This window comes from Falco rusticolus, chromosome 8, assembly GCF_015220075.1.
Source record: "Falco rusticolus isolate bFalRus1 chromosome 8, bFalRus1.pri, whole genome shotgun sequence".
In the NCBI taxonomy this organism is placed as follows: domain Eukaryota; kingdom Metazoa; phylum Chordata; class Aves; order Falconiformes; family Falconidae; genus Falco; species Falco rusticolus.
Genome location: NC_051194.1, coordinates 63,733,403 through 63,759,602, shown reverse-complemented (window position 1 = coordinate 63,759,602; position 26,200 = coordinate 63,733,403). Strand labels below are relative to the sequence as shown.

At 41.9% G+C, this 26,200-nt stretch overlaps 1 protein-coding gene across 9 annotated transcripts in view; it reads left to right on the top strand.

Moving 5' to 3' along the window:
• The window catches only part of ANKRD44 (ankyrin repeat domain 44), a 143,310-nt gene that overhangs the window by 110,272 nt on the left and 6,838 nt on the right, over window positions 1-26,200 (top strand). For all 9 annotated transcript variants that reach the window (XR_005105723.1, XM_037397263.1, XM_037397262.1 and 6 more), the window contains exons 17-27: window positions 9,352-9,423; window positions 12,241-12,442; window positions 16,346-16,424; window positions 17,479-17,596; window positions 18,602-18,818; window positions 19,554-19,641; window positions 21,568-21,651; window positions 22,960-23,105; window positions 23,961-24,043; window positions 25,219-25,301; window positions 25,931-26,022. Coding sequence is in view for 8 of the 9 variants with exons in the window: in XM_037397263.1 (XP_037253160.1) it covers window positions 9,352-9,423; window positions 12,241-12,442; window positions 16,346-16,424; window positions 17,479-17,596; window positions 18,602-18,818; window positions 19,554-19,641; window positions 21,568-21,651; window positions 22,960-23,105; window positions 23,961-24,043; window positions 25,219-25,301; window positions 25,931-26,022 (1,264 nt within the window). In the remaining variant the exon portion in view is untranslated. The remainder of the gene's footprint in view (window positions 1-9,351; window positions 9,424-12,240; window positions 12,443-16,345; window positions 16,425-17,478; window positions 17,597-18,601; window positions 18,819-19,553; window positions 19,642-21,567; window positions 21,652-22,959; window positions 23,106-23,960; window positions 24,044-25,218; window positions 25,302-25,930; window positions 26,023-26,200) is intronic.

Genomic DNA, 26,200 nt, shown 5'->3' with positions numbered 1-26,200 from the left:
CCTTTCAAGTTTTCAGTGCTAATGAAAAGGAAAGTAAGATTCACAATATTTTCAGTTGCTCTTACTCAAGGAAAGTTGGGAGCCCAGCAGCCCTAATTCCTATGTAAATATGTCTGTAGATAGACAGGAAGATTTTTTTTATTTTGGCTTCATACATGCAACAGAGATAAATTGATGTCTTTCTTAAAAGTGCTAGCTTTGAACCACTAATCTGTACGGCAGATAATCTCTGACATACGCAATACTTATAAAATATTTCCAATCCCTTGTATCCTGCTGAAGAGATTTTCAGGCAGGATTGCTGAAATAAAAACACTATTTTTTGGTGCCAAATTGATTGTTATTTTACTCTTTTATCTTTGGGTAAATATTTTTGGTATATTATTCATAGCTCATAGATGAAAATACCTAACAATTATCTTCCCTGGAGCAAGACAGTTCTTTATGGGCATAAAACTGTTAGGGGAAAGAGTTCATATAAAATATGAAGCTTGAATTCTGGTCAAAACTAAGGCAAAGTGAGTGCAACGATACGCTCGATCTGATGAGGAACGTTTACTAGTATTTCTCTACATGTACCATACCGAACTGCAGCACAATGTTAGGGAATTATTTCAGTGTTCCAGAACATGGCAAGTTTATCAAAGACCTTGTAAGGCTCTTTCTTTCTTCCCTTCTCCTGCCTGTTTTTTAGAACAGGTATCTAAGATAACCTATTTATAAATAAATGGTCATTTAAAAATCTGAAGAAGAAGAGTGAGTATCCAGTCAAGTTTTCTTTGCTGAGCGACCTGGTCTGTGCTTTTAAGCACCATAGCTTCTCAGCAACACGAAATATTTACATGTTTAAGTACAGTTTAGGAAAGGCTGGTTTATCTACAAAAATATTTTTTCATTTTTTGACTTTTGTGTTTACTGTGAGCCTGATACCTTGGCTAGAATTTAGCTAAATATCTTTATGGGGAGAGGAGAGGTACTAGGAAAAATAAGGATTAAGAGTGCAAAGGTCATATCCTTTGACCCAAACAAATAAAATTTGTGTTTGTGTGTTCAACCACAGAGCTCAATGGCAGAAGCTTTTTTCTGGAGGACCTTTAGGTTGTCTGGGATATTAGTGGGCTAGTTGCCCTGCAGTGAATGACGTGATGTTGCTAAAAAGAGAATCGGGGAAGCAGATTTTCGAGTTCTTTCTCCATCTGTAAGGGCCATTCATAAAGGCTGAGTGGTGGGCATGTGCGCTCGCAGGCGGCTGAAGCTCCCATCTGCTTTCCTGCTGCTAAAAATAACCTCAGTTTGTTCAGATTGAGACCGACTTTGGTGTTTGGTAGTCAGGGGCATCAGTCATGTTCGCTAGCCGGTATTTTAGAGCTGATAAGATCACCAAATTACTTTGAAAAAAAGAAAAATATAGTGGATTTTTTTGTTGAAATGATCTCTTATCACAAAATCCTTATTGGTGTGAAAACAGTGAAATTTAACTTGTAATTTCACGTTAAAATTCCATCTGGAGAGCCAGTCATGCGCTTTGTGCTGGTAAAAATAGGTTTCTGTGCAGTGTTAGGGCAAACAATCAAATGCCTGTCTCCTGTAGTGAAATCTCTTCTCTGACTGTAAGAATTGATGGTTATTTTTTCTTTTAATCTGCTTTTTTCTTTAAACCATCAGCAAATGAAATTCACTCTTTGGCTAACAGAAATTGAATCAGCACAGGGACTAATTCGGTTGAGGGTGGGAGGAGAGCATGGTTTCACCAAAAACCATGTCCAAAAGAAGAGGCAGATCCCGTCCTGCCTGCCCGCAGCGAGGTGAGCCTCCCAGCTGCCGCGGGGCAGGGGAGGCTCGGGCTAGCAGAGGGCTGCTTTGGCCACCATGTGGAAGGAGAGGCTGGATTTGAAGAGAAAGCAAACTCCTTTATTAGACTGACCGTTAGCACTGAGAAGAGTTCAGCCGTGCCTTCAAACAGTTCGTTCCTTAACCTGTGGAGAAGTTGAACTCACCAACCCCACGAATCTTCGGTGTGGCTGCTGCTCATTGTGTGTGTCCCTTGTCAACCAGAGTTTGTTCCTTCCTCCCTCCGAGCGCAGGGCAGTGGTGAGCAGTGACGATGACTTCAGTGTGGCTGGGACAGGTGCTGAAAAGCCTTTTGCCACGTGGGGGTCTGGCTTGGGTCCTTGTCTGGCGGCAGACCCTAAGCCTCCTGACCCGAGCCTGTTCTTTCGGGGATACCTTCTGGGTTGTCTCCTTCAGGAATTCCCGACCGTCTCCACGAGCAACACCCTCTTTCTTAAAGGTGGCATTTTGTCCGAAACCAGTGGCGATAGCGTTTTGTGTGGCAAATGACTTTGTATCTACGTCTATGAGAGCTTCTCCCACGTGGAAGCTCCTTTTTTAGTGGAGAAGTCCAAAGTCGTTAACTTGAGTGGCTCTAACAAGGAAAAGAATGTAGGAACTTAATGCTTGAAAATAACTTTAATAAACCTAATTTGTCTGTCAGTCCTAGAACCCCCCAGATCATGGTAGATTGATTTAATTAAGTCTTTAAGTCAGCATTAGTGCGATATGTACCCACTGGTTAAGTGATCAATAGGGGCCTGTATATGCTAGATATGCCAGTATATGTTAGCTTATAGCGGTGCATTTTGGCTTAGATTTTATGTTTTGGAAACTGGGTAATTTTGATCCTAAAAACGTTTTGGAGAAAGCTAGTGCTGCTTGTGAACTCAGCGAGTGCAGGAATTTACCATTTGCTCTGGCACCCTCCTGGCACTTTGGCTTGGAGGATGAGAGTATTGCCTAGCATCTCTGGGGCTTATTTTGTCTCTCTGACAGGTTTTGTCTTGATTTTTAGTTCATATTTTTATATTCCTGGGGTGGAAAAGCAAGGTGCTTAGATCTGTTGGACAGAATAACAAGGTGATTACAGAACTGCAGGAGACGTTTTTTTCACCTCTGGGTCATGGACTTCTGCTCTTGCCCTAAATACCTGTCTGTCTGTCTCTGTGGTGTTTAAATGTAAATGTGAAAAGAATGTCTGACTCCCTCAAATCTATCGAATCCGATGAAAACGGCACTTGATCATGGCATATAGCATTGCATTAGGCCGTATGGCTCAGAAAGAGCCGCGGGCGCTGGGGTTTTAGGGGTGTAATGGGGTTTGTTTATACCAGGCAAGGTGTCTGCCTGTGTCAGCAGACATTCAAAAAGAAACTGTTGCTGGTTTGATGGTACCTGTAGGCTTACAAAGCGAGCGAACTTTGTTAGACAGTCTCCCAGTGTGTGTCTTTTGTATCTGTATGTCTGTATTTTGTCAGCTGAGTAGATTGTTCGTCAGCATGCTCACTGCTGTCCACTGATGGCGTGGCACTGGTTCCCATCCAGCGGGACCGGCAGCAGTAGGCGGTGGTCTCGCCGCTTCAGGAGCATTCCATCCCTAGGCGGGCAGCGCAGGGACGAGTGCACGCAGGGTCAGGTCTTGGGTTCTGATTGTGTTCACGCGCTGCTGGCAATGCAGTTTATTCTACAGGAAAAACAACAAACAAAAAACACTTGCAGATTGCCGTTATACTTGAATACTTACGTCTTTAATTGACATTTTTAATTAGATTGGAAGCAAAACTCCATTGGATATAGTGAGTAAATGAAAAACGATTGCATGCTGTGTATTTCCATTTTTATTTAAACTTCTCAGTATTCTGCAAATCCTTGTATTCACTCTGATAAAGCCTGAAGAAGAAGAATCACAACTCTTAACGAGCATGCTGTGTACTTCAAGCGACTGCATGTGTGCTGCTTTTGTTTCCGCTGGATTTCCTTCTTGCTGTTGCTTCCAGGCTCAAGCTTTGCTGGAAAGTCTGTTGCTTTTCCTCAGTCAGTCTTGGGAGCTGCGAGCCAAGTGCATGTACCTGACCGGCATGACATTTTTCTGGATGTTAAAGTAACTTTGCATTTGGTGATGTGAAATGGAACCGACACTTGTCTGTTTTCTGGAAGTTTGTGGCCAATTTCGAAGTGGTTCAGAGGAGAAATGTAAATTACGTGTTTTCAAGTGAGTCTGAATTTAAAAAGCACTTGTCTGTGTTTCATAGTAGAGGCACAAATGAGAGGAGAGTAGCAAATACACCCTTGAAATGCACATTTAAAAAAGTTTACTGTCACTGTATTTCACCAGCGCTCCAATTTTCTAGCTAGAGAGAAATTTTTTTAAGGATAATAATTTCTCTAAATAAAATCCTTCCTGTACCTTTTATGCAACTCTGTGAAGTTTTGCAAAACTTTCACTGTGTAAGAGTGTCCTTAAACCAAAGTATGAGGCTTTACAGAACCTCTGAGGCAGAATTTCTGGCCAGAGAGAAACACAATATATATCATTCGGTGTGAAAGTTCCAGGGTAAAATCTCCGCCGACTGACAAAGGAGCTGGACCTCTGCATCCCAGGAGGTGGCCAGCGTGTCACGCTGGCTGGTGCTGCGTAGGATCTCTCACTCTCATTTGGAGCGTCCCTGGTTCGTGTTAACGCTCACTGGGTGAGAACCTCCTGTGCCACCCACCGAGCATGGCACTCAACGGCATAACATGCAACACTTGCATGGAGTGGGAGAGCTCCAACAGAAGACTAGTGTCCCACATGAGAACAGCAGTGGCCTGGAGGTCTGCTCGAACTTTGAGATTTAGATATGTTTAAAGACTTGCACGGTGTTCTTTTAGATGCCAGGTAAGTGTCCTGTTCGCATGGTGGTGACTGTTCTGGCAGGGTATCGGATATTTAAATTTTGTGCTGGGAGAGCTGCATGGAACTACTAATAAATTTCTGCAGACTCAGTCTACCTCAGTTCTTGCAAAACTCCTTCTTGCTTACGTTATTTTAACTTCGCCTGTAATCTACGCACATGAGTGAAACTGACGTAAACACTGATTAATCTGATTTTTAAACCCTGGTTTTAGGAAAACGTATCAGACACTGCATTAAGGATGTGTATTGGTTTCAACCTGATGAAATTAAAATAAATATGGAGAGAGCTTATAGGATTGCTTCTCACCCCTGAGGATATGTTTGTACCACTTCACCTTTGAATTATTCAATCAAGAATAATTCTGAGATTTAAAAATGTGCTTTCCTGGTATAGAGTAGTACAGAGGTTAATTCTATCAGTCTTTTCTATCTCATCTGAAACAAGTGATGGATCTTCAATCTTGTGCTTGCTACTTGCTGGTGAAGCCTTTATTTAAAAGAAGCTGCTGCTGGTATGTTTTCCCCCAGTAGAGAAAATTATCTATTGCAGTTTATCAGGAAAGATGAGATTCAAAGTGACATCCTAGCTGATATATTTTTTTTCAGTTCTCAAAGTGGCATTAAAAATTGTTACTAATTGCCACTTCTGAATGACCTTGTAAGTGATAAGCTACCTTTCTGTGTAATTATTGCAGAAGAGCAATGTTTAACAGTTTCTTTTGTCTCAGTTGCCTTTTGATCAGCTTTTTACATGTGTGGAAATTTCTGAACGCTGTTTGCTTAATAACCTTTCAGAGTAAAGGCCATTTATAGATGATACACATGTAACCTAATGTTTTGCCATTTTATCATTGCTCTTAGTAGCACCAAGCTGAAGAAGCTCATTAGCAGTGCTTGAAGTATGTGTGTTGGAATGTAGAGGTTTCCTTACGCACTAAAATAGTAAAACTCTCAAAGGAAAGTCACTTCAGCTTCCGTGGTAGTTAGATTAAACCTTTGACATCGCTACCAGTAGCCACTGAGATGGCTGTGCCTGGAGGTGTGGGTGCACGCTGGCTGCTGCAGGATCATGCGTTCTGTTCTCTTCCAGGATCTGAGATCGCACCCACCGTTATGGTGTCTATGGCTTGGAGCTTCTTCTGGCATCCTCCTTTTAAAAGTGTAGCTTAAACCTTTTGTGCATGTTGAGCGTATTATCGCCTTTTCTGCCTGATGGTAATTCTAAATCACCAAGATGCTCCATGAAGCTGCTTTTTGTAAACTAGAGCTGAACTTTAGAACGTATTATAGTCTGGAAGGACATTTATATGAAGTATCCTGACTCATTAACTGGCATATCTGAGTCAAAAAAATAAAAATGGAGGGGGGGAAAAGTCCCCACACTGTATCCTGCCATATAATCCTTTAATATAATCACAGAATAAAATCGCTCAGTAAATCCTATTATGCCTGTAAATACCCTTGCTGTCCAAATAAAATAAAATTGTGAGAACTGTAAAAGTTATTTATCTTCATACCGACCTGGGAGAGAGAAGACAGTTTATAATAGCAGCCTTGTAGTGCTGTGAGTTTGTGACAATAGAACTGAATAATTGACATGTTTTATCTTTCGTTGTCTGCATCTCACTCCCAAAGCATTCAAGTTCCTGCTTCTGAGTATGAAGAAGACTTTACAAAATGATTCATACAGTATTGAATAGCCCTGTTACGGGAAGTGAAGGGGTTGGGCTGGGAATTTCCAAGAGGCAGAAGAAGAGGAAGGGTATCCTTACTTTTTAAAAAGTTATGACCTAACCAGAGAGCAGAGTGCTCACCAATTTCTGGTGTCTCTGCACAGTTCTGACAGCCACTTAAAATCTGCACGCAATCTATACATAGAAATGTAATTGGCTAAAAGACATCATTCCAGTGGCACAGAAAATTAGAAATGAGATATGCTGGGACAGTCTCTTGTCAACCACCAGTAAGCACAAGTGGTTAGTAACCCCCACGCGTTTGGCTGTCTTCAGTGAAATGCATGGGGCGGGTTCTGGCGGGCAGGTACGTACCGCGGCAAGCGGGCAGGCTTGCATCGGCCGCGGGGTCTGTGGGTTTAAGCTTCCCTGGCTGTCAGGGCAAATGGTTTTGAGCAACAAATTCACCTTTTTAAAAACAGATGCGACTGTGGATTGCTTCTTACAAGTGTATTCCTTTAAGATGGAAGCATTATGGAGCTAGAGCCCTTCAAGGGCTGTTTTATGTGTTCTCGTAACGAGTACGTGTAACTTACTATAAATGCATTCTTAGAACCACAGAAACGCTGGTGAAACTGGAGAATTGCTTGGTAACTTGGACCTGGCACTTTTTGTCTCTTGTGCTTGATGTTTATCCTTCAGATGACTTAGTTTTAATTGTTACAAAGTGGTGCTTGACAAGACATACTGAAAAATTACTGGCGCTGTGCCTTGAATCTTCCTCTTCTTGCTCTCCTTTCTAATTTCTCTTCTTGCACTGTACGACTATGTATCTGAGAGCTACCAGGTTTACCATCAAGTTCGTGTTTACGCTTGACTTTATGATGGAGGCGTTCAGCCTTATAAGTAATAAGCTCATTAAGCCTAGCCTGCATCAGCCTAAGCTGCTTTAACTCTAAGCCATGGAGATGCCTTTTGTGAGGGGCTCTCCAATCCCACAATTTGTTCCTTTAGAGCCTTAATTTTGTCAGTTTTCTTTGTGGTTTTTTCCATCTGCTCAAAAAGCAATTATCTGCCTTGTTCCAGGAGACTTTTGGAGCCTTCTGACAGGTTAAGGAAAGTATTTCTTTGTTGAGATTTTGATTCTGGAATTTCAACAGATGATGTTAAACATAATTAAAAGTGATTAAATTAGTCTGCTGTGCTGGCCTTATGGACTCAGAATAAAGGCTGGTATTAGGCAGGCGGAGGAACAGGCTTAGTGCTTGGGTTTGTTTGGCGGGATTTTTCTAGTTTGTTTATTCACTGGAGAAATTCAGAATTTACTCATGTATTCAGAGCTGGCTGCTGCTCCGTCCTGTTTATAGCTATCTTATATAAGAGAACAATATTTTAAACTGGAGATGGCCGCACATGGTAAGACCAAATGCTTCCTGACTCTGCGCCAGACCTACTGAAAAACTGGTGTGTGGCTTGACTTTTTGGGGTTCTGCCCCCTCCTTAGTTGCAGGGAAGTGTTAAAATTCACATTACCTGTTAATGCACATGCCCACTTGCCTATGAACAGAATGTGCATCAATACATGTTTCTTTCCCAGTCCTGACATTTTACTAGGCACAAAATATACAAATAAACTACATTACTGCTTTGTAACACCTTATACATTATTAATGCTAGCCTGGATTCCAGTTCAATTTCTTGGATAAATTTATCCTTGCTATAGGTCTATTACAGACTAATTTGCAACGCCAGAAGTTGGGGCACGCGTCAGAGTTTGGGATACGCCGCCGCCTGGCAGTGTAGGCAAGGCTGCTGTGGGCTTCCTCCTGGCTGTCTGGGGAGCCTTCCATGTTGTCAGGCTCTAGAATTATCCAGATTGTCACAAAAATGTCCTTCCCTCTTTGTCAGTCTTTTCATTAATTCCTTATTCTGTCAAAAAAATCCCAAACAAAAAATAAAATAAAACTCCAAAGAAGCCCTGTGTGACAAATTGGCTCATAACCTTAGACACGTCATGAGTCAGTTGTAGTTACCTGTCACGCTTTTCTTTCCTGTTCACAGTTTCCTATTACTAATTTTCTGTAAAATGCTAATTTCCAGTTCCAAAGGCATTTGGAGACTAACTCTTTGAGTAGTTACTCGGTCAGAGGCCGTGCGTGTGGGCAGTGCTGTCAGCAGCGGCTGAATTGGCAATATTGCTTCTGTCAATACCCGGTATGATCTTTGCAGCCTCAGTTGGATGGGTTGTCAGGGTTCGTGCGCTGCCGTGGAGTGGTGCTAATCTATAGTTCCTCCTTCTCGCTGGACAGAAGTGCCCTGGGTTTTAAGCCTCAGAGTGCTTTGGGATCCCTTGAAATGAGGAGGATCATACAAAAGTGCGATGCATGTCATTAGGTGTTTGTAGGATTTCAAGGATGTGTTGTGTTTCAGAAGACTGTCGTTACAGGAGCAGGTTCTGCTTTGCTAAATTGTAAAAATGACTGTGAATGACTCACAGCTCAGTTATAATTATTCCCAGTGCTAATTAGGCGTCAGAATTATCCGAAACGCTGTATCAGACATGGCTTGCATATGCATTACCTGTGTAATCATGAAACTGTGCTTTTTCCAATGTAAACTTACGGAGGGCTCTGCTCCACAAATTCTTCCTTTTGAGTGCTCCTTTCTCACCAAGCAGTCCCTGTGATTTCAGGGAAACTAATTAATCTGGGAAAGAATGTTCATGAGAAGCTTTTAAATTAGTTTTATAACTTCACCCTGTTGGGAAAAACTTGAAAATACTTTACAGAAAAGGTTATGAAGTATTTATACCTCACAGTCCTTCAGTACTTAGCGCATTCGTCTGAGGGCAAAATATATCTGCGTCTGCTGATTTACAGTCTGTGAGAATTTATCCTTTCTTAGCAGAAATGTTTTAAGACTGGTTTTGGTTTTTTTTTTCCCCTTCAGCTTCTGGAAAAAACGAACAATATGTTTGAGGAATCTGATTCTGCAGCTACGAAAAGTCCTTTGCATTTAGCTGTAAGTATGAGACAAGTGTAAAGTGTTTGATCAGTATCTCCTAGAATAATTCCTTAATCTCTGTCTTTGAAGCACGTTTAATCATAGACTTGTTTTGAAAAAAGCTGGTATGAGATGTAGGCCTAGATGTAACAAAACCAGGTTCTGGGCTGGAATTATTAATTAAACTTTTGGCAGCTGAAGCTCTTGGTTCTTACGGACTCAAAACAGTTGGGTAAGAAGGCAGACACCGAAGTGAAAATAAATGGAAAGCTGCAACTTTTATTCGTAACTAGCTTATAAATTTGGGGCTGGAGCTTGAGCCGATGGCTTTGATCATGGAGTGAGATACTCTGATGTTCTCCTGGGGCTGTGCAGAGTGCAAAGACCCGCCTGGTACACGGCAAGGTGTGGGAGAGCATGCCTAACCCCCCACAGCGCCTGGAGAGCGTGCCGTGGAAACTGCTGTCAAAAAGGCGTCCAGCACGTGTGGCCTCAGAGATCACAACAGGTCCCCTTTCCCAGGAGGTCAAGGTTTCGGGATCCTTCTTCCCAGCTTTCTTGTGCAGAATGACAGAATAGTGGAGGCTGACGTGGACCTCTGGAGATCAGCCAGTCCTGCCTCCGTGCTGAAAGCAGCGTCAGCTAGAGCAGGTTTCTCAGGACTGTGCCCCATCACATTTTTTAGTATCTCCAGGTACGGAAAGTTCCTGGAGATAATCCACCCCAGTGTCTCACCACATCACAGTAAAAATGGTATTTTTTTGCAGTAAATGGAATTTCCTGTGTTTAAATTTGGGCCCATTGCCTCTTGTCTTGTCACTGGGCACCCCTGAGAAGAGTCTGCCTCTGTTGTCTTTGCTCCCCCGTCGCGTGTTTATCCACATTTGAAAACGCATTTTCGTTTGGAGGCTGAGCAGTCCCAGCTCTCTCAGCCTCTCCACACACGCCTGTCGGACTGGCCCTTTGCTGAACATCCAGCCTCACCACGAAGCTGGCCTCCCCTGGAAAGGGGAGCAACTTGCTTACTGGAAAACAGGGGCAAGTTTCGGTTCTGTAGCGATCATTTCCCTCTTTCCGAGTCAGCCAGAACAGCTCTGACCTGGTGTTTGGATTAGCCACGCGTGACCTGAGGGAACAGGAGCCACAACAGTTGGGTTAAAAGGTGGAGTTTGTCGCTGAACTCTTCTCTCCATCTTGTCTGCAATGTGAAGACTGCAGGAAGGAGAGTGTCACTCCCCGGCCCAAGGAAGGGTTACAGCCTGCACTGTCACCGACACCAATCCCGTGCTGGGCAGGGACTGGCTCCGAAGCCTGCCAGATAGCAGCGCCTGCCCTCTCTGCCCCGTGGACAGGGTCCGTGCAAGGACATCGCCGTGTCTCTCCCTCTTGTTGCTGGTTAACAGCAGTTCATTCACCTGAGGCACCCCAAACGCACAGTTTAAAAATAAAAAAGCTTACGTGAAACATCCCTGTTTCACAGTTCAATTACAGCTGTCCAGGAGCGTCTCTGACGTTCGGTTCAAACGCCCCCGATTGCTGGGGTGCCTGTGGCCATCCTTCCCCAGGGCTGGTGGTGTCCACCGAATGTCTCGTCGTGTGGATCCAGAAAGCCAGCAATCTGCACCAAAACATGGGGTCCTGTCAGCTGGCTGGTACGGCGCGGTGGCCGAGGCCTCTGCTTGCAGATATTTCACCATAAACTTTATGACCTTTCAAGGAGAGGATGGGCCATGCAGTCTGCATATGGCACCTTCAAGATAGATACCTCACATTGTGTCAAAGATCAGGTTGTTGCTAGTTGTTTTGTAAGTGTCATGAAGAAGAAAATCTTGACAGCTGTGGTGGAGTATTTTCTGAGATATGGGTTCCCTGATATCTGAGATATCACCCTTTTCTTTTGCCTTTGCTTTCTTTAGGTACTTGTCTTGGTCTGACAGGGAAACAGTTGTGTGTTGCCTGCAGTCCTTTCGAAGCGGTCAGTAGGAGTGCGCTGCTGCCACCAGTGCTTAACCTCTGTGGTTTCTTGCCGTTTGCATCTCCTGTTTTCATTAATTGCCTCAGCTCTGGTTATGCTAATTATACGTTTGTGTATAAATCAAAAGGATGTTCTCTGTGAGCCTGACAGTAGGGGGAGAAGGGCAGTCCCTACACAGCTGAGTGGAACGTTTTCAGTTTCTGGGGCTAGCCACTGGGTTTTTGCAATGCCAGCTGTGTTTGTGCTGTTGGACCAAATGTGGCTGTAGGTCTGGAAGTGCATCTACTTGTCCACTGCAGTCGTCCTACCAGAAGATCCTACTGTCAGGAATACTCCATGAAGCATCAGCTATGAACAGCAGGTCAAGTTTGTGTTTGTATTTGCACAAAAATCTGAGTTTGAGAATTGCTTTTGTTTAGTTGGAGACCAGCAGATGTGTTGAACTTAACACCCAGTTAGATGATAATCCATGCAACCTCTGACCAGCATAACTAGTGAATCCAGTTTTGGAAGCAAATGTTTTCCTGATACTGTAGAATGTGAAAAATTAATTGTTGTTTCACCTGTGCTGAACTGGCAAATTATTGCCTGAAATTCCTCACCTTGGGTTGTATTAGAAGGTTAGAGCAAACCAACAATCATAATCTCTTTCCCTGAACACTAGGAATTTTTTAGTTTCTTGGCTACAGTGTAACGTGGGAAAATCCTTTCAAGTTAAAGTCATAAGGAATCAAGAAAACGGTATCACTTCTGCTGTGTTTAGAGGACTGGTGACAACGATGGAATTTATTCACATTTTATGTGCAAGTTTTTGAAAGACAAAAGTTACGTTCTTTACATGACACTTTTTGTATTTCCAGGCCTACAACGGTCATCACCAAGCCTTGGAGGTACTTCTCCAGTCGTTGGTAGATCTGGATATTAGGGATGAGAAGGGACGCACTGCTTTGGACCTGGCTGCATTTAAAGGACACGCGGAGTGTGTGGAAGCTCTCATCAGCCAGGGTGCTTCTGTCACTGTAAAAGACAATGTCACCAAAAGGACCCCCCTCCATGCCTCAGGTGAGCGTGACCTTATGTTACGCTTGTGGTGTAAGCCCTACAACACAGAAGCAGTTACTTTTGCCTATCTGCTACCTCTATGCGGATTTCTTCTTAGAGGAAGGAGATTTTGGCGCGTACTGAGGACTGCTGCTCGTCTGCTGAATTCCTGCAGCTAACCCTTTCTCTTTCATTTCCATGGTCTTTTTTTCCTCTGCCCCTGTGGTTCAGCCATCCCTCACACAGAATCCCGTATTTCTCCACACCACTCCTGCTGTGCCCCTACCTGCTTGCCTCTGTTTTACCCCACCTCTCTATTACCACCTACTCTTGAAGGTGTGTGACGTTTCCCCTGTGACACCTTCTCTTAATGGTTCCTTGGCCAAAAAACCAGGGGAAGGGAGAACGCTTGCCTCACTGCTTTTCCTATGGAAGAAAGGTTGAAAATAAGGTAGGCTCTGGTTGTTGATGAAATTATCCTGGTGTTCAAAACTTTCAACCTTTCGCAGTGGCAACAGGACCGAAGTTCACCCCCTTTTCAGCCATAGCCCTCCTGAGCGAGCTTGTGACCTCGCTCTTGCTGGGCGTCAGCTCCATTCCTCATGTGTTGGGTGTTATTTATGCACGTTGCATAATTAACTGGAAAATGTAGAATTTCCCATTGGTTTAAAGGTTATGATTTAATAATACACGTGCGGAGGTGCCCGAGGCAGCGTGGCTCCTCTGGGGGTTCGTCCCGGGCTCGGTACGTCACAGCAGCGACCTCTAGTGGGAACTGAAATTAATACCTCATTGGGGAACAATTATTTTCAGGGCCACACTTAATTGTCTTTCTGTTTATCTTTCAGTCTTGCTTGGATTAAGATGCATATACAACCTCTAATACCAGTTTATTCTCTGTGTGTGATCATCTGAGTGCAACCGAGCACCCTACGGTCAGGCAGGCTGTTACCAGTTTGGTCTGCAGTACGGCAGAAAACGCACAGTTCGTCGCCGCAGCATACTGGGAAGGGCTTTCTGCTGCCTTAAGTTTTGCATCTGAACTGAGCACATGACTCCCCGCAATAAATTAACGATACAGAGATGTGCTGCCAGAGTTTACATATCAGAAGTTTGATACAAGCATTCAGTGAGAGGGGGTTTTAGTTGTTTTTGATAAAACCACAAAATACTTAATCTAGCCGATCCTCACCCTCTTCAAACTGTAGGTTTAATGGATTTAAATCAAGGTCAGTGCCACCACAAAACTGGAGCTGTGTTGGTCAAGAGCTTTCCTATAGTCACTTCAAACATAGCTCGGGGTCTGATGGTGAGCAAGGTGTGACTCGGTCTGGTACGTCGTCGCTATAGTGATGATTTTGCATTTAAAAATTTGGTTATAGTGACATAGGTTTCTTGTTGCCACAGCTGCATTGTAAGGGTTCTGCAGTACTGAGGAAAGTAAACAGTAACAAAGCCTTATTTTTGTTAGCAGCTTTGACTTAAAATACTATTTTTTTTAATAAATCTGTTGAATAGAATTGAGTAACTTGTTGAATAGAAGGTGTTATTTTAATACACACATTTCTTGCCTTCATACAAATCCTGACTGGGAGTTCTTTTCCCTGTTTTAATTTCTTTTGTAATTGCCCCCCACCACTGCAGTACAAGTGACTTCCACGTAAAACCAGTAGGAAGATTCACTGTAATCTTTTTCTGGCCTGTGATACTTCTTGCTTCTCAGATTAAAAGCAAATTGTCCAGGGATACAAGCAAAATGTTCTTTAAATCTGCAGTGAAGCAAAATAAGTTAGGTATGTAAAAAAAAAACAACCAACCAACCAAAAGGCAAGAAAATCCTCCACAGAGGAATGAGACGCTAAGGAGAGCATGTACCTTAAGTAGAAGGGAAAGAACTGCACAGACAAGTTGAATGTTTGAACTCTTAGTAAAGGAAATCTATCACTGTCATAGTTTTTGGAGGCTATCAAATGTGTGATAAGTGCGCTTTGGGTAAATATCCATTAAGACAATATTTAGAACCTTCCACTCAAGAGCTGTGCAGCATTTTGTGGAAATCAGGTCTGGAGTAAAGCTTCTACTTGCCAGCTATTATAAAGAGCCACTTGCAATCTGATGATTTTTATTATGCTGTTTCGTAATGATACTTGTTGATTGGGAGTGTTTTAGCAAAGAGTGATGCCACCTGCCAGTAACTCTGCATGGTGCCACTGCAGTATTCAGCCAGTTTTATTTGCAGTGCAAGTGTAAGAAGTAAATTGCTGTATTTTGAGAAACGAAATGGGATTCTTGCTGAATGAGTCCCTTGGGTGACAGTGCACCTTTGCACACACAGAAGAGAACACCTGCACGTGCAGTACTGGGCACCAGGAAGAAAGCAGGCGTGGGTGCAAACGTGTTCGCCTTCATTCCTTCTAATTACACAAGCACAATCGCTGAACGCAACAGTTAAAGAGGCCTGAAGCGGTGGGCTGGATTACAGGGCTCTGCAGAGCTCCGTCCAGTAAAGGGATTTGTAACTTTGGTAGAGAAATCGCTTAATGAAGTATTTATTTTTTCTGTCTCCCTCCCTCAGGGAATAGACTTCCTCTGACCTCATAACATGGAGAATTTCCTTAGGCTAAATTATATGTTCCCTGTATAATTTTATTACCACCAGTGTTTCTTCTGGCTGCCTTGGGAATGCCGCTGCACGTGTTCCCTGGCGTTAGCGGAGCAGCTCCGCTGGCAGAACCAACGCTCCCTGCAGGCTCTGCAGCGCTTCACCGTGCTGGGTCAGCTCCTGAGGGTTTCTGGGAGTATCTGTTCTAAAACTCATGTACCAAAATCCTTTTCAGACGTTGGTGGGAAAAAGTTATGATTTTTCTTCCTCCGGCTGGGAGAAAGAACAGATATTTTTTTTTATTTTTTGTTTCCCTAAGCCAGTGACTCATCAGCACTGCAGAACTGTTTACGTGTTATGTATATGCCATTACTTAGTGGTAAATAACTAAAAATGCCTTTTATTTTTCTGGGTAGAGCAACTAAGATTATTTTTGGATGAGTGATTTAAATGTGATGATGTGCGCCAGTTGCTCTGCCAGGATGATGTGACATAGGTGGTGTCCCAGGGTTTCGCCTCAGCCCACGGGGTGTAGGCAGTGTGAATGCATGACTTGCTGTAATGAGAACGCAGTCTCTATCTACTGAGTGCAGCATTTATTGCTTTTCAGAGAAGAAAATACCATTCTCTTCATCCCACGGAAGGCTGAAGCCTTTAAGCCAGCTGACACACAGATGGGTTTCCAGTGCCAGGCACTGCAACACGCAGTAACTCACACTGCGTTCTAACAGCTGTGGGTCACGTTTTAAAAAGTTAATGCCATTTTTGAGAAGTAGCTGTGGCTTCCAGTAACGTTAAATGAGAAAAGATGGACAAACCCGAAGGGAATTTTATTTCTGGTGTTACGAGCTGTTACGAATGTGACATTTATAGTCGGTCACTCCATGCAGACGCTTCTTTTTCAGGGCAGCACCAGAGCACTTGCTTGTACAGCGCACACAAAATCAAGGAGCCTTGCTGACGTTCTTCCTACTGCGGTCCACACCTGATCGCAGAAAGCCCTGTCTGCCTGCTCGGTCTGAGGGGGTTTGAAATGCTCTCTGGTTTAGCAAGAATCTTCTCAGTAGTGAAAATCATGATTTCAGCTTTACTCAGTCGGGCTTTTTGTATGTAAGAGAACTAATCCTCATCTTACTGAGGTCAGGGAAAAAACAGCTCACCATTTCATTGGCACAAGTTAAATGAAAATTGTAGGAATATTAATTTCTGATACTATGGAATATTTTTCTTCTTTATAAAGACATTTCTTATCCATAGGCATCTCAATGGAAAATCATCTGAAATGAAACATGTTTTAATTAAACTTACTTTTTTCTTTATAGTCATTAATGGCCATACACCTTGTTTGCGGTTGTTGCTAGAAGTTGCAGACAACCCTGACGTGACAGACGCCAAAGGACAGTAAGTTTTCCTTGAGAATGTTGTTTTTCAGCTCTCTGATTCAAACAGTCTCAGATTTCTCGCACAAAAAGCATTTATTTGAAATACTGTATTTCTCACACTTCCTCTTAGAGAATGTGGCAGAGATTACAAAGTACACGTTCAGTTGAACTAAGCCATGTGGAAAGAATCACTCATTAATCTTAGCCTCTGCTTTATACTTAAAACAATTCTTCATAGGTGCTGAGGGCCAGATTCAATAAAAACTAACAAACTCCTGCTCCTGGGATGTTTCTGCAGAGAGTCTTTTTCTTACCAAAATGTTGCTATTTCAGGGTTTACTTGGTATATTAGGCTGGTGCAGTGGGACCCAATGTTTGTTTGAGGCAACACATGCATCTGGGATGTTCCTGCAAAAATTTCACTTCTAGTTAAATGACAGTTACAGAGGGAGAATAAAGTATATTTTTAAAGTGAAAATGTGAATCGTTTAAAAAAAACTCATTTGGGGTGCTGGACCATATCTGACTGTATATATAGTTTTAAATGGTATTAGTCTTATCTGAAAATAGGAGAACGGATCTCTATCAGAAAAAAAATCAAAGATATGTTAGTCCAGATTTCAGCTTGAATAGTATCCTCATGTCCCTTCATCCCCTGTACGCAATTGTTCAGCATTTGCAAAAGAAGTGCTTTGCGTGGCTGTCATCTCGGTAACTAGCAGGAGCGTTCATTCACAGCACTTGGGCACTGTAAAGCTCCTGTGTTGCTGGAGGTGACCATAATTCTAGCTTATTAGGAGAACAGACTGTCTTGAATGATGTTTCGCTGTACGCTGCTTACAGATGTGCTTGTTTCTATTTCAGTCACGATAGCTGGTTGTTAAATGTCTTTATAATTTCATACAAAAGGCCTTCGCTTGGGTGTTATATAGATGAGTACAGGGAAAGAAGCAGGTTTGTGGGTAGGAATGGACAGGAATGCAGGGCTCCCTGATTTCTCCGGTCCTGTAAGTCAGCATTGCAAGTAGTGTATCATTTTATAGCTGCGACTGGTTTGTTTTTGCTTTTTCTAGAACCCCGCTAATGCTTGCAGTGGCATATGGGCACATCGATGCTGTTTCTTTGTTACTTGAAAAAGAAGCATCTGTAGATGCAGCTGATCTCCTGGGATGTACAGCTTTACATCGAGGGGTGACTGACTTTTTATGATTCTTAATTATTTCTTCTACTGTGACTACAACTCACTTATAAATACAGGGATATTGAATGTAGGGAATACTGTAAATGGTTGGAAACATGACCAAGCACAGTCAGTGAGGTAAAAAGCAGGACAGATCTGCTCTCAGTAATGCTTTGCTTTTGACTTCACGTTTGCTTTAATTAATTAGGTAAAATACTGATTAGACCTTTCTTTTTCTTGGCTCTAAGCATTTTACAATAGCAATCATTATTCTTATAACTGAGCACCTTACGAATTTTGAAAATAATTTCTTTAAAAGAACTGCCCAGCAGTGTAAATAAGAAAGCCTTAAATTAGAGGCAGTGAAAGTCGAGGCAGATAATCTTTTCTAGGAGTCAGCTTCTTACCCATTGGGTAAGTTGATGCAAGAGGTGACATTTATACAGAATCCTATGATAACTGCAGTGAGCAGTTTAGCTGAGGAGTCCAGCACAAGTCTGTAATAAAAGCTATAGCATAAAAATTCTCTTCTGTATTGATAGCATTATGCGAACATGCTCAAGATACCTGAGCTAACCTATGTATATGATACAGAGGTCACTGATAGTAGCTGGCTGGCTGTTAAAGCAGCTTTTCATATTTCTGGTGATACACTTGATCTTTTTTCCCCTCAGTTCTTCTCTCAAATTCACAGATGGTTTTGAGAAGCCAGGCTCAGTTTTTCTGAACCTCACCCCTATTTCATCTGTTTCCTTAGTCTTAAACGCCTCCTTGGTTTTGTGCCTCACTTAGTGGAGTCTCTTCCACAGACTAGGAATCGATGCCTTTGGAAGACAGTACCAAATGCATTTCAGCGTATCAGTTATCATAGGTACTCATGGATGCAAAGGCTTTCAGCTCTGCCTCCTGAATCCCACCCAGGCCGGTTCATGCTCACAGGCAATCAATCATATTCCATGTTTCCTGGGCAAGAGTCTGTACCATGTCAACCTCTTTACTCATTTCTTTGTTGTCAGATTATGACTGGGCACGAAGAGTGTGTTCAGATGCTGTTAGAGAAAGAAGTGTCTATTTTATGTAAAGACGCCAGGGGCAGAACCCCTCTGCACTTTGCAGCAGCTCGGGGCCACGCCACTTGGCTGAGCGAATTACTGCAGATAGCGCTCTCGGAGGAGGACTGCAGCCTGAAAGATAACCAGGGCTACACGCCGCTGCACTGGGCGTCTTACAATGGTAAGGTTCTCCCGGGGGCTTGTGCCAGGTTCGCACGTGGCCTGGCTTGCAGGGAAGCACGGTAACGAAGCAGCCTAACGCTTGGAGAAGCTGGACGCGCAGAGGCAGATGCTCTGCTCACTGCTCTCCGTAGCAGCTCGCGCTGTGGTCACCCCTCCCTTTAGAAGCCGGGGGGACTCCAGCAATACCCCCCGGTGGCTTTGCAGCTCGTTTGCTCCCAGGCATGGGAGGCCAGGGTGAAACCTTGGGTTTACTGATGTCAGTGATGAAATTGATTTCTGTGGGGCCAGGAATGCTCCTTTGAGGTGTCACCTTATCTATTGATGCGAGAGACCAGGTACCTAGATGGATGTTTGGAACGGAACTGATTATTCTAAACTGAATAATCTGAACCTGTTGCTTAATATAAGGATCAGGCTTCTCAGTGTCATCATTTAAGATCATCTTTGGAGATGTGTAAGGCAACACACATAACATCACATAAAAAAGAGGCTTTTCTTCCTTTCCTCTTTTTTCAGTAAGTGCTAATATTAGGCCAAATCTATCTTGCTCCAGCTTTAATAAAAATATAAATAAGTAAATATGTTTGCTTATTATTTTATCACATAAGAGCTTTTATACACATTGCGTTCAGCTTTGAACTTAACGTGTTCAATTCTAATCCAGATAAGCCTAATATGAATTAATTGAATTACCCACTTTGTGCAACGTTGTGAAATGTCTGATCTCTTACAGGTCATGAAAACTGCATAGAGGTACTATTGGAACAAAAATTATTCCGCAAATTCTATGGTAATAGCTTCTCTCCATTGCACTGTGCCGTGTAAGTAGAAATCTCCAGTAACAAACACAGATGTATCGCTTTAGGATATGTCTGGGAAATACGAGCAGTACGAGAAAAAAGTGTGTTGGGTTTTTTTAAGATCATTTGCATGAGCAAAAAATTTTAAAGCTGATCATAAAATTGTACTTTGGCTGAAAAAGTGGCAGAATAAAAGAGGCTTTTTGTGTAGATTGCATACATTTAGGCTTTTTGATGCAATACTAACTTGTAATTAAATAGCTGCATTTCTGCTCCCTTTCTAGTTTCTGTTCCTTTGCGTACAATTACAGACCTGTGCCTTTTCTTCACACAGCGTGGCGCTTCATAGCTCTCCCACTCTTAGGCCGTGGCCTGGGCTATAGTGCCTCGGCCTGTGTAATTAGGAGCTTTTGAGGTTCCTTTGAAACCCGGTGGCTGAAAGTTAATGCATTTGTCAGAATCAAGATGATTCCTTTTTAGCAACAGGGACAAAGCCTTAATGAAGAAAAGACTGGAACAACCACCTGCACCATGCTAGAATGGCGTTCTGTGCAGGCTGTGTTTTTTCCAAGGCATCCTAGGCAGAGTGTTTTCCACTCTGATTGTCTTCACGGACTTTTTGCCTTCTGAGATAATCTTGTGTCTTGAAGGTTTGGTACATTTGCCCAGGTCCGAGCCGAAGGGGTTGATCAGCTTTAGAGGCAGACTCTGTATCCAGAGTTCTCCTGTCAGGAACAGCAGAGAGGTTGGCTGTTACAGGTTGGGCGTGTATCTGAGACACCTTCCTGATTCAAATAAAGCTGTGCACTTTCGTACGGGAAGGGTTCTAATAGAGCAACATCATTAACATTTCATAACATAATTGCAAATGTGTTTTACAAAAAAAGGCAAGATTACTTCAGTACGTAGAACCCAACATGCTTATTAAAACATGAAAGCCATCAGAAGAGTAAGGAATTAAGCGCTGTAAAGACAAATGCAAACTCTCCTAATTCCTGCCAACAGAACAACTGTATTCTATTCTGTCTTCTATTTGAAGAATTAATGTCTTCCAGAAACAACGATGGCAGTTACTGTTGTGTAGGCTTTCCTTCTACAGGCCACATCATTGGAAATTGAAAAGTAATTTGTTCATATACTGAACTTTGAAATTATAAAAAGCCTATATATTAGGGAAATAAAAGCATATAGAAAGCACTGGTTTTACTCAAAATAAAATCCTTTGTGGCTGAAATAGTATTTGAAATCTGAATTTCTAGTGATGGCTTTGAAAATAATTTTTTCAATACTTATATTCTTTTAAACTAGCATGTAATTCTCAAACCCAGTACAAATGTGTGCAACTTAAAAATGCACATAAATCTAAAATGAAAACAGCTGCTAATCCAGCATGGGTGTATGTTAGTTATATGTCCAATACTGTTACCAAGCACTGTTCATTTTCATAATGAAATGAGTCAAATTAACAATAACCAGAAAAACTATTGAGTACATCCATCAAGGTGAAGTATTAAATGCATGAGTTGGAAGAGATGTGGACTTCAGTACCTTAAACATTAGACTAAAGCTTTCTGTAAGTAGGTGTCTATGACTGAGTGCTTTCCAGATCCAGGTGTTTGACATAGAGACTAAAGGATTTTAGGATATTAAGGTTTTAATCCTAGGTTTGTGCTGCACTTTCAATTATCTCTGTGCATAGCAAACTGCAGGATCAGCTTTGCTTTAGAGACTGAAATCCTTAGCAGCAGATGCAGTTTGGTTAAATGGACAGATGAGGAATATTTAGAAATGTGACTGAAATCATTAAGGCAAAGGTATGTTAACTTATAAATAACCAGTAAGAAATATTAATGGGAAGTGAAGTAAATTAATATTGGAAGTGGGAAAAGATGTAGTCTTTTTATGGTTTTGAAAATGTCTTTTTTTTTTTTTTATTTTGTTTGGCAGAATTAATGATCATGAAAACTGTGCATCACTGCTCATCGGAGCCATCGATGCCAGCATTGTCAATTGCGAAGATGACAAAGGAAGGTAATACTGTTTTAAACAAGCTGTATTTACTGAATTAATCTAGTATTTGTCATAGTTCTCCCTGAACCTCTGCAATGAATTCTTCTCTGATATGGTTGAGCAAAGCCTTATCACGCCGACTCAGACAGCAGTTTGCACTGCAACAAAGTTAAGTGGTGGCTCACTTGAAGCAAGAACACTGTGAAGTGTTCCGTTTCATAGTGCATCTGGAAATAAATACAAAATAAGTAGTATTTTGTTTGTTTAGAGCAGCTATGACTATAGGCTGTTTCCCTGAACCTGTTTTCTTTGTTAAATGTTTAAACGTGTTTGTCTTTGCTAGATGGACCGATACTGTGTACACATAGAAAAGTATTTCATTAAAAGCTTTAATGTTATGTTAGTGTTCTCAAGGCACACAGCTGAAAAGATCTATGCAGCAAAATAATGCTGATACAGCAAGAGATACGGGCTCAGCCAAATCCTTAATTTGTCGTGTTGATAATCTCCTCACTCTGTGTGTGTGTGTGTGTGTGTATATCTCTGTAAATAACATTGCTGAAATTCTAGAAACTGAATACTCATTGTTTCTGTTACTTAAAACAAATTCAAGACCCTCAGTAACAGTGACTACTTGCTGTTGTAAGGGTGAGACCGCCTCACCTTTTACTGACAAGCAAAGCTGAAGTAACAGTGTGCGCTGGGTTGTGTACCCGCTACCTTTCGTCTCTGTTGGTCACGCTTCAGACCCAAAATGCCACAGCGAGGTAGTGGCTGGACACTGGTGTCTCAGTCTTCTGGAAACTGGTGACCTTCACAGTGGGTTGAATTCCTTCTGCCTCTGGTAGTAATGCTGTTGTTGTCGCTTGTTGCTGCAGTATCTTTGACTATAACTTGAAATACTTTTTTGAAGTAATGAGTCTGTTCTTTTCTGATAGTTCTTCCCATCTTAGGCTTGTTAAAAAAATAAGATCAGATGACTAAGAATGAGGGATTGTGTACCGCTTTTCGTATTACACAGTATGCTCCATTAAAATAAATGTGCTGCTGATAGGCGATTCTCCACAGTCTCATACCTCCACGCTAGCATATCCACCTTCCGCTTCCCTGTTTTTTGAAGTTTATGTTGCACCAGGACAGAGACTGTAAATATTATTTAACTTCTTTCAGATGCTACTACTATAACTTTCCCCTGGCGGTAACTTTAAGTTTTGTTGGGAAGAAAAATAAGTTAAAACCGTCTTGCACTTTCAGGTTCTTGGGAAGGTAGGTAAGCAGGAGTATTGTCATCCTTGAGCAACAGCTGTGGCCACGTTGCTTTCCCCACAGAACGCCCCTTCACGCAGCGGCCTTCGCGGATCATGTGGAGTGCCTCCAGCTCCTCCTGAGCCACAGCGCACAAGTCAATGCTGCGGATCACACAGGGAAAACACCTCTCATGATGGCAGCTCAGAACGGTCACGTAGGCGCTGTGGGTGAGTACGTCCTTGCCCCTGTGCGTCTTGAAGGGTGAGTGCCACTGCATTTACTGTCCCAAACAAGTAATGGGCTTTGTTCTGTGAGAACTAAGGAAGGAAAACAAATTGTGTGGATGTCTGTAAGGAGCTACCTTTGCATCTGTGAAAAATAGATTTTTCTTCTTCACCGTTGTTTCTCAGCAGTCACAGTGAACATTTGCAATAACGAATTTGAGTCTTATTTCCTCCTAAGGTAAAGAGCACGAAGGGAGTAGTAATTCTGTTCTCTTTGCTTCCTTTGATCTTGTGGCACAGTAAAACTGCATGTGTGAAAAAAAGATTGTGTGACCTTTTTCTCTGCTCTGTTATACAAGTGCTATTGTTGAAATGGCAGCTATCAGCAACTGCTTTTTCCAGGCTAGACTATATACTATAGACATACAGATTAGGGCCATATTGACGTAAGAGAATTCCCTTTTCTCTAGCTTCAACAGCACAGACTGCACCCTAAATTCTTTGTATCCGCTTAGTCCTCTCAACGCAGGATCCACAGCTGTTCCCAGGAGAAGGTGATTCAGGCAGAACTTGCTGATTCGCCAATGGGGAAGTTCACAAAGGAATTAAGATGAATAGAAGTTTGACAGTTTGGGGCACAATGAACGAGCTGTTAGCTCTGCCTTTGCTGATTAACTGCACAAGATTAGTCTGTTCTCATTCATTATTTTCAGTTCCTGTTCATAAAGCTTAGGTTGGGTAAAGGCTTAATTGATTAGCACGTATGCATGCATATACTGAAATAGTAATTTTTTCCTCTGTTTTCGTATGTTCATCTGCCCATTGGGTTTGTTCATTGATCTGTGTTCTATACCTCAGACTTTTTGGTGAACATTGCCAAGGCTGACCTGACATTAAAAGATAAGGAGTTGAATACATCTTTGCACTTGGCTAGCAGTAAAGTAAGTCAAAGAGCTCTGTATGCTTCTCACCGCAGTGTGTCTGTATGCACATGTGTGTTTATGCTCCTAAATTGTTTTCTGCAATGGAAGTGTGGCGGTCAAACTTGTGGTGAGGAAGGGAACATTGTTCCAAGCTTTTTCTCAGGTCTGTTTCAAAGTTTTGTAAATTGAAAAATACGGATGCTTCTTATGACAACATAAATGTAAGGAGGTGACCTAAGAGAAGTAATGGAAAACCCTTTAAGATTTTACCAAATAATGTCACTGTAAAGTAGCTTAACATAGGTTCAGTGGCAAAGAAAAAAAAAAGGTATTTATTCTTTTTTATTAATATTATTCTCCAGTTTCTGTGGAAGAAACCCAACATTTTCCCTTACCAGAGCAGCAGTAGAACCAGAGGCATTGATTAGATTGGTGGTGGTGTCTTTTCCCACCCTTTCTTTGTCTGAATTCCAGTTGCTACTGCTGTTCCTGGCAGCAAAAATGCCCGTGGGACTGCCTCTCCTGGGCCTTTTCTTTTGCTCCTGTCCCCAGGCTGTATTCCTGGGTGACAGTATTACTCCAGTTTCTGCCGACGCATGAGCCTGGCTGAGCTCTCAAGGCCCTGCAGGCAGCTGTTCACCTGCTGGGGCTGTGGGCTCAGCACCTGCGACTTGCTGTGCTGAAACAGTGTCAGAAATAAGGCCTGGGTCTGTGTTACTGCCAAAGCTTCATGGGTAGAGCTCTCACACTGAAGGGGTTTTGTAGTAGCTCTTTAATAATTCAGAAAGGCCATTTAAAGACCCAGAAAGTATAGTATTCGTTCCTGACATTAAGCCATCTCTTTCTATGTTGCTATGAGGCTCTAATGAATAATCCATTGAGCGCTTTCTCAAGAGAAATAGTTGTCTTCTCTGAAAGGTGAGGACGTGAATTCATATATAATGAATGGAGGGCTGAAAGACAGATGAATGCCTAAATTTCTAAATGTGCTAAAGCATCCTACCGGTGGTGGTTCATAAATGGTATTTCAAGGCTCCTACTGTTCACTTACTACACATCCTTACAGAACATGCCACTCCGTTAATATTTCAAATTGAGTTACTCCATTTCATTTTTAGATGTAACATTTATTTTGCTGCAATTTCAAACTCCTCAGCAAATTAACGCTATTTGTTTTTCTCCCTCAATGACAGGGTCATGAAAAATGTGCCTTGTTAATACTTGACAAGATACAAGAACAGAGCCTTATCAATGCAAAAAATAATGCATTGCAGACGTAAGTATAGCCTGCTCCTCTTAAGTTCAGTTGAATTACCAGAAAATTCCAATTTAGCATTTTAAATTCATGTCTTGGATACTTTTATAGAACAAAAAAGTTAATTTCTGGGGGTTTTGAGTGCTTGCCCTTGAAGAGGTTTATATTGTATTTTCACTTTTAATTTTGATTTCTTTGATGCCAATTTTATCCATGGTCTGGTGGAAAAATTATATGAGGTCATTTATTTGAAGACCGTATCAAAATGTCTATTAATCATGTGAATGCCTAAGTATACATCTGGCATTTCCTAGCTCTTTGAGCTTCACCTTAAGTCTAAATAATTTATTTTCCTTTTAAATGTCAGTTGTGTGCTGCAAACAGTGGAAATAGGATAGCTTTTTAAAGAAAGCCTTTAGAGTGGGAAGTACTAAGTGATCTTTGTGTATGTAAAGGTAATTATATTTGTCTTGCACATTTTTTATGGGTGTGGATCATGACAATTATTTTAAAGGCTGTAATATAATGTAATGTCTACAATATAATTGTAACAATCCAAAGAAGGAAAACATTTTTTCAGATGTTTGGTATGCATTAAGCATTTCCCAACTTTTTTTGAAAGTCTGAATTTAGTTGGTGTATTTTTGTAGACCTCTCCATATTGCTGCACGAAATGGCTTAAAGATGGTGGTTGAAGAGTTGCTAGCCAAAGGGGCATGCGTCCTAGCAGTAGATGAAAATGGTGAGTAAAATAATATGCTTTGACAATCTTCAGTAGGACCCAACAGGTAATTTTACAACAGACCGAAGCAATAGACTTAAAAGCTGGTGATAGATATCATCGGTGCTTTTATCCTTTCAAGAACAGTGAGCTGTGTGAGTACCTATTAAAAAAAAAGAAAGAAAGATACTATTTATTT